Source organism: Gymnoscopelus microlampas (genome assembly GCF_963454915.1).
Source record: "Gymnoscopelus microlampas genome assembly, chromosome: 12".
Taxonomy (NCBI): Eukaryota; Metazoa; Chordata; class Actinopteri; order Myctophiformes; family Myctophidae; genus Gymnoscopelus; species Gymnoscopelus microlampas.
Window position 1 is genome coordinate 23531475 of NC_139949.1, and position 8970 is coordinate 23540444.

An 8970-nucleotide genomic window follows, 5' to 3' on the forward strand; every position below is an offset into this window, starting at 1 on the left:
ACACATTATCTAAACTTTGTAGCCAAACATTAGAGCTTGCAGAATTATGTTCCCTGTGATTAAAGTAAATGCCTATTATTCACTTGTGTAGCTTCTGAATCAAGGGTGGCATGCTATTTATATACTTTTTGTACCATTCACCCCCAAATGGCCCTACATTTCAAACTGATAATATTTATATGGTGACCATTTTCACGTATGATGTAAGAGCAAAATGGCCACCATGTGAATATGGTCAATGATGATGTTGAGTGAAGCATGGTTGCATGATGCACACAGATAGAACTATCCTCTTGTCTTATTTAGTTGGCCTTAAGCTGATGTCACCATATCTGCAATTGCATCCTTACAGATCATAATTCTGATATTTGCGCGAAGTGTGCTTTGCATGAACTATTTGGTACACATTGTCCTTCCTCTGTTGTGTAGGATTATTTAATAATACATAATAAATAATGACACAAATATAATCAATTAATTGTGACGCATGTTGCCCCTATAGATTGAAATCATAAGGACATGGACAGGGTGAAGTGCTGTTTCTTTTAAATTTGAACAATTTACAGAATTTCATGGAGAAATATTAATTGATCCCTCGTCTTGATGTATCTTACATTCAGGTTCCTACATTTAGTTATTTTCAGCACCCTAAAATTCTGTCTAACATTAAAGCCAATAGGTATAGTGCCAACCACCTGCAAACACAATTGTTAGATTTTATTTATATAGTTATTTATGTATATATTTAGGTATTTACTTATTTACTTAGTTACTTGGTTACTTATGTACTTAGTTACTTACTTACTTAGTTACTTAGTTACTTACTTAGTTACTTAACTGCAGTGTTAATACCTAATCTGATTCCCCATACAAGAGATCACAAGATTTATAGTTTCATTAGCACTCTGGCCAGAAATTCAGGATGCTGCATTTAATAGTAATCATGATTAAGAAATCAGAATTTGGGGCAAAGTTTATTTTTGTAAACCTTACCATCTCCATCTTTAGAAAAACTCAGTAGCCAGTAGGCCTAATGTATCCTATGCTTGGCCACATTGTTGCTGATGATACAGTATTTATAACTACTACATAATCACAGAGATTTGGACAGCCCTGCAATCCATTCCTGACCTAATCACAGTGTTTTAGTTCATTACGTCAGTGGTTCCCAAACGGTGTGCTGAAGCACACTGGTGTGCTGTGAGACAAGTCCAGGTGTGTCTTGGGAATTTGTGACAACCACACATTATTATTAGTATATACAACTATACAAAAGGTTATGAATTATTATTCTTTTGTTTACTATGTCAGTACTAGTAAAAGAAGCAGATGTACAAGCTCACAATGCATTGTCCTGTGAGGGGTTGTGAGCTTGTAGATTGTCTATTTTCACCATGAATACAGGTGTGCCTTGAGATTTTGACTTGCCGTGTGTCTTGGGCACTATATAGAAAACCACTGCTCTACATTCAATGCTTAGTTCACACCATTCCTATAGATGATAAGGCACACATGATACTGTAACTGATTTATTACATCAGTCGTCTTTCTTTAGAGCCATTTATAGCTGTATAGCATAGTGTATGACAGTGTATCAGTCTGTTAACATGGTTCTGCAGTTATTCACTTAGATTGCATATTAGAAGACGTTCTGAACACTAGATGTGTAAACAACATAAATACAAAAGTATGTAGATCCGTTTAAATTTAATCAAAACTCAAGAACTATTTATTGATTTATATTATAAAACAATGTGTTGATATTCAGGTTCTACAGTACATATAGTACGTACAGTATATTCCCAGCACCAATGTATAAAGGGGACCACTTGTTGTAAAGAGCAACATAAAAATATATTACATATTACGTATTTTGGTCTTTCCATTGCAAGTAAAAGTTGGACTCATCCTAATGCCTTAAAGTTCAGCCTGAAATTTAATACAGTTCACATATCCCTGAGTTGTGTCTAACTTACACCATATATTTATATATCGTTGCTGTCGGGCAGAAACCTCTTATCTCCATATTCTAACTTTTCGTGTTTTTTCGTAAATTAACGCCCTACTTGATCGTACTAAAGTGTCACAAAAAAAGTTGCAAAAGTAGCAGATCCGCAAGCTTGAAACGCGGCGCAAAACTATCGTGAAAAGTCACAGTTTTGGACATATGAGGTTTCCCCCCGAAAACTTACCAAACAACCAAACCATGCTCTCTGTTTGAGACAACTGTCAAGCTGAAAAGACAGGTCGTGTCCTCTTATCATTATATACACATTTTACATTACTCTCTTTATGGGCCATATCATTGGAAATACTCATTTATTGTTTGTATTCACGACCACATAACATAATGACAAACAAATTGATCTACAAATCTAGTATGACATTATTTACAATGCATGTGTCCCTCTTGGGTAAAATAAAGAAACAACAACAGCATGATGTTGTTATATAGTCAACTGTCAACTACTGGGCGTTACCTAATAAAAGTATACATGCTGTGTATCTTACCAGGGAGTCAAGACGATGTCATACTGTCATATGAACCTGTGATGCGACAAGAGAGTAAGTAGTCACACTCATCATGAGCATTTTGATCAAATGTATTGAGATGCAGTGATGGAAGTACTCAAATGTTCTTACTTAAGTAAAAGTATCAATACCCTATTGTAGAAATACTGTACTTTGTTCGGTATTCAAAATGTACTTGTGTAAAAGTACAAAGGTATTTAGCATCCAAATGTACTTAAAGTACCAAAAGTAGAAGTACTCATTATGCAGAAGTTTTCAAATGGATAAAATTGATAAAAAATCCTTTGAAAATAGCAAATCTTCAAGCTCACAACGAGTCGCGACGCGTTGTGAACTTGTAGATCATCTATCGTACATACGTATATATGTCTGAAGTGGTTTTGTAATAATAATCAAAATCTACAAAGTAGTAAAAAGTACAATATTTTCCTTTGAGATGTAGTGAAGTAGAAGTAAAATTGGAAGTACTCCAGTAAAGTAAAAATACCAAAAAATGTAACTGAAGTACAGTACTTGATTAAATGTACTTATATTTTAATATAATTTAATATATATAATATTTTAACTTTCAGCAAGCCCAGAAATTGTCCTCAGTAAGTAGAGTAAATCTTAATTCATTCCATTCCAGTTAATTATGCTAGACCCGTCATAATCCTTGGACCAATGAAGGATCGAATCAACGATGATCTGATATCAGAGTATCCTGACAAGTTTGGTTCCTGCGTGCCACGTAAGTACCCTGGAACGTACTGACAGCACTGAAATGAAAATCTCTGTGACAGCAAATGTCAGATGAAGTCCTTTCAATCCGTCATGGTGGGGTTATACTAATGACTAATGCAAAAAGCTACCATGACAATTTGGCTGTTTTTTTTTTGTTTTAACATTTGTTTATGTAAAGCTTACTGAACACAAAACATAAGTTTCCTGTACTAGGTCCTCAAGTCAATTGAAAACATGTTTTACTGTTAACTGTGCTTTCTTTGTTAAAGTGTTATCAATTGCTCAGAATTACCTGGACTGTTTGTCAGGGGAAATGCATGCTGGGTGTGGGAAAGAATCTCAGATTAAATTGCCCGCACAGGTGCATGTGTACACGTGCGTGCCTTCGTTATTTGTACGCAGTATGTATGTTGCACATCGTAGGCTAGTTGTGTGACTGCACTTTTTATTAACCTTTTCAGAAACAGAACAGCCTCCAGTCCTCTTTGTTTGCATTGTAGAATGTGCTTTTCCTTTGCATGTTTTAATTTACCCATCTCTTTTTTTATTCTAATTTACATTTTGAACCATATAAAGCTGCTAACAATTCAGGGTCACAAGGTAAGAGAGTCACTCATTGTAGTTGAGCTTTCTTTTGTTTCTTTCTCCTTCTTTTCTCCTTCTTTTTAATTAGAAAATGTGTCCTTTACGTTCAATTTCCCCCCTTGACTGATTAGCACATATTACCATAAATAGTGGACAAACAATATCATTGGTTATCTTTTAATGGGGATGTGTGTGTGTTTCATTGATTCTTAAGCTTAATGTATACGTATACTTATTTATATGTAGTATGCCAATCTTCTTGCCGATCTTCAAGCTAACAACTAACAAACAACTGATAGTTGTTAGCTTGTTAATTGTTAGCTTGTTAGCTAGATCATTTCTTGCTGGCAAGCAACGCTGTCATACTATGGATTATAAATAAAGCTTCAGAGCAGTGGTTCTCGAACTTTTTTAATATCAAGGACCCATATAACTCTGAGAGTTATAGCAAGATTTACAGACCTGTAAGGATCAATTTAGAACCCTCTCAAGGAACCCTGAGGGTCCCTGGACCCCTCTTTGAGAACCACTGCTTTAGAGGCTGTTGTTCTGTGTGAACAGTTAATTGATTGTAGGAGGTGCCTCTTGCTCTTGGTCAGACACTGTTCGAGTAAAAAAAAAAAAAAAGATAGAAAGAAAACGTAGGCTGCTCTCTCTCCCTCTCATAGATACCACTCGACCAAGGCGGGACTACGAGGTTGACGGCCGCGACTACCACTTTGTAATGTCCAGAGAGCAGATGGAGAAGGACATTCAAGAGCACAAGTTCATAGAGGCGGGTCAATATAACGATAATCTCTATGGAACTAGCGTCATGTCGGTGAAATATGTGGCTGAGAGGGTGAGGCTCATTAACTGGCAATTAATACCGTATCATCAAGAGCTAAACTGCATGTTTAGAAGCTGAGGAATCATCTTTTAAAAACCCTTTCTCCCTTTTTCTCAGGGTAAACACTGTATACTGGATGTGTCTGGAAACGCCATCAAACGACTACAAGTAGCACAACTCTACCCCATCGCCATTTTCATTAAGCCTCGATCAATTGACTCATTAATGTGAGTGGTAAATGCATGCTTTGTCTCATTTCAATTCAAAGTAGGCAACGAGTTTTTTTTGTCTTGTTTTTTACTGTCACTCTCGTTCAACAGGGAGATGAATAAGCGACTGACAGAGGAGCAAGCCAAGAAGACGTTTGACAGGGCAATGAAGCTGGAGCAAGAGTTTGGTGAATACTTCACAGGTATGATATTAAAATATGAGAGATTCGTTAGTAACCATCTATAGGCCAGGCCGACAGTCGGACGACAACAGCGGGTTCCACAGGGGCACATGGTCACAAGGCACAGCGTTGGCAATGATCGCTTATAAATATTGTTTAGAATTTTCCGACGGCACCCCCACACTAGATCAATGGGTCACGTCCTCATTTTTGCCGACATTCTGCAAAATGATATATTACAGATACCAGTCGATCTTCATTTTCTTAAATGCCATGATGACTACATGAACAGTAACTTGTCCTCAGTGACCCCTTTCTCCTACTCAACTGCACACTGATTGGCTCAAAAATATTGACTAGAGGTGATGGCCAAGCGACAATTAACCACTTACTTGGTTGATTGAGTCCCGACGGAGTCCCTCATTGCTCTATACTAGTGGGCTTTCAGTTTTTGCGCTACAGTTAAGTATCTTTGCTGAAAATAGCCGATCTACAAGCGTTGTGATGCATTGTGAGCTTCTACTGTAGATCTGCTAATTTCTGCGAAGGATTTACCCAGATACTGGGGTTTAAGTGGTACATTTCTTGAATGGACCCCAGACCTCTTCTGTGAGGTTCATCTACGGCCTTTTCGGCACAGACATAAAGCAGACTAGCCCCAACGCTCAGAACCCCTGCTGTTTTCAGCCTACTGTCTATTTTGTGTAGCCTGGTAAACCATCCCAGTCGTTTGAAATTCACATTATCATGTGTCTTCTGCAGACCGGTCTGGCCCCAAGCGCTGGATGGGCGTTTTGCAGAAAGCAAAAAGCGGAAGAGCCAATCAGCGTCTGTCCTCAGGACCCTGTGATTGACAGATGCTGATTGGCTCTTGTGAATTCATGCAACTGGGATGTTTTACCAGGCTATATTTTCTGTATTTTAGGCTTAACAGATATTAATTGAATCTAACCCCCTCGCCCCTATTCTATGTTATAATGTCCTCCATATAGAATTAAAGCATGTTCTGCATGCACTATTTTGGCATTAATGTGTTGGACTTCTTGGTAATGAAGTGGTTAAAAGGAGAACCCTTGCTTTCCAAATAGTCTGCATAAGACTAGCTCATTATTGCCATACAGTAAGTGATGTCTGAGGAGACAGCAACCATCTCTAGCCAACTTACAATACACATAAAATACGAAATGGGAGTCAATATCTGGAATTCATTACGTTTTTTTTCGGAAAACAAATACATCTGGATATTGTTTAAAATCACATCACTTCCTGTAATAGAAAGACAATTAGAAAGATGGTGAGAGAGAATATTTGACCATTGACAACTGTGAATTTTCACGAGTAGAAAGCCATTATGCATGCATAATATGTTACAATCTGGAGTTGCATCTTGTGTCAAAATGGTTGCGCTTGTCCTTGCAGCCCTGGTTCAAGGAGAGACCTTAGAGGACATTTATAACCACTGCAAAATGGTCATAGAGGAACATTCAGGACCATATATCTGGATTCCTTCAAAGGAGAAACTATAACTCATCACCGTGGCAGGGACTTTGGACTGCTAGATACTAGTAATAATTTGTAACATATGATACTGTATGGCGATGAATAGTCTTCATAAAAAAATATGTTGGATATTGTTTATTTTTTTTTCCTTGGGGGGAGGGTTTGGAAAAAAAAGAAATATTTTCTTTTCTTTTCTTTCTTTTTTTCTTTTGTCTTTTTTTCACAACATGAATGTTCCTGAATGTATACCACAAAGTGTTAGAACATTTTAGGTCTTGAAAAATTTAAACATTTGTATATTTGTTGTTTTTTTATTTGCAAAAAAGAAAAGAAAAGAAAAAAGCAATTAAATAAATACGGGGTACGTGTCCACATTGACACTGTGTGGCATTTCACATAGGAAACAAGAGGTGGCATATACAGTAGAAATGTCTTCTCCACATCAACACAGGAAGAACTTCAATTTGTGTGCAAAATCCCCTAAAAAAAACTCCAGACACACACAATTTACAATTTAGGCATTTAGCAAATATGCTCTTTATCCAGAGCGACTTACAATACACACACACACACGCGCACGTTTGTATTACTGTACTTGTGAGCACATGACATTTTCGGAGCATTTTTATCATTTCTAACCCTAAAGCCTAAAGTAGCTGATCTACAAGCTCACAACAACGCTGCAGTGCAACGCGTTGTGAGCTTGTGGATCAGCTGTTGTCGGTGCACGTCACCGCAACTAAGTATAAATCAGGTTTAACTTCAACCCCAACCCCTAAACCTAACCTCTAAATTCCTAATAAACTTTATTACAGGCTCACGGCCCACAGGGTATAACAATACATCACATTTAAAAAGAAAGGAATAAAAAAAGATCCATACATACAGATCTATTACCCATCACCACAGGTCATTGTCTTTGAATACAGTTCATCCAATAATTAAAAACTAAGAGAGGCACTCACGCCAGCGTCCTCTTATCGTAGAAGTGAACCTGACTGAACTACGTCCAGGGTCGGTCGACAGAGCTATTATTCCATTCAGGGAGCAATCCAGTCTGCACATGAATTTGAAGGTCAGGTTCCTCAGCAGAGCCAAGAAGGTGGTTAGACCAAGAGTACAAAAGAGCTCACTGGCTCTTGTGCTCCTCGGCTTCTTTAACAGAATCCTTAGACAGTCATTATAGGCTACTTGCAGTTTGCGTAAACTCTCCTTCTTATATTTCACCCACAGTGGAGCTGTATAGAGAGGGGTACAGTAAGCCCTAAACAGATTTACCTTAACCTCAGTAGTACAGTGGTGAAATTTCCTAACTAGTATAATGCTAACCCTCAACCCAACCTTTTCCTTTTCCTAATTGTAAGTCTCTTTTTTAACCAGAAAACAACCATTTCTTTTGTGAGGACCTCCCACTGTCTATCTCTCACATTCTGCTATATTTATTGGCCCTCACAAGTATAGTAAGACAAGTACGCACGCACACTCGCGCGCCACACACACACACACACACACACACACACACACACACACACACACACACACACACAGAGAGAGATCAGTGACTATGATCAGGAGCTCACCTCATATAGTAGCCGAACCTTCATTTGAATTTCACATCTATGCACTCACCATTGATATGCTTCTTCATTGTTTGTTTCTTCATTGGTTTACCCATTCAATTATTTATTTATTCCTTTGTTGACATTGAGAAGTGTCCAGGTTTGAAAATGTTGTATTTGATATAAAATTTCCAGTTAGTTGTAATCGTTTCCGTAATGGAGTTTGTTTATTCAAGAGAAGATTTTTTCTCGTTACACTGCTTTCACCACACTAAAGTAAGTAAAGTGGAAACGGCTTCTATAGGTAACCGAAATATAACACTATATTTTGCTACTTATATTGCTAGAGGGCACAAAAGCACAGAAGAATTTATTATCAAAAAACTATATATATTTAACTTTGATTAAAAGATAATTCACAGAGCCTATTTTATTTGATTAATATGTGTCATGGTATTGAAATGTTTGATAGTATTGGAACGGATGGGAATATTATTTCATTTTAAAACTAAAACTCTTGTCGACTCAATCAATTAGTATATGTCCTCACTTTTTCTTCTGTGGTTGACAATGATAATTGTGTATTAAAAATGTACAACGAAAAAGTAACATAATAATTACACACTGATATCAGATATACAAAATATTAAAACATGAAAAATAACTCAATTGGGCATAGCTACAGTATTCTATGAGGTTTTACTGCATGGAAAAGGCCTGGTCACTATTTAAATTGCAGTCTAGAAAGGTGGTTCTCAAAGTGGGGTCGAGGGACCATCAGGGTTCCTTGTGGGGTTTCCAAATGGACCCTTGCAGGTCTGTAACTCTGAGAGTTATGGGGGTCCTTGAAA

The 8970-nt window shown here is 37.3% G+C and overlaps 1 protein-coding gene across 8 annotated transcripts in view; it reads left to right on the forward strand.

Annotated features, from left to right (window-relative positions):
* The window catches only part of dlg2 (discs, large homolog 2), a 221729-nt gene extending 214205 nt beyond the window's left edge, over window positions 1–7524 (forward strand). For 7 of the 8 annotated variants that reach the window (XM_084074833.1, XM_084074834.1, XM_084074837.1 and 4 more), the window contains 6 exons: window positions 2515–2565; window positions 3161–3262; window positions 4509–4681; window positions 4787–4896; window positions 4990–5081; window positions 6480–7524. In XM_084074833.1, coding sequence (XP_083930959.1) covers window positions 2515–2565; window positions 3161–3262; window positions 4509–4681; window positions 4787–4896; window positions 4990–5081; window positions 6480–6586 — 635 coding nt within the window. In that variant the 3' untranslated portion in view covers window positions 6587–7524. Of the gene's footprint in view, window positions 1–2514; window positions 2566–3160; window positions 3263–4508; window positions 4682–4786; window positions 4897–4989; window positions 5082–6479 lie in introns of those variants that run through there. The other variant, XR_014602005.1, reaches the window with a different exon arrangement.
* Window positions 7525–8970: the final 1446 nt, after the last annotated feature.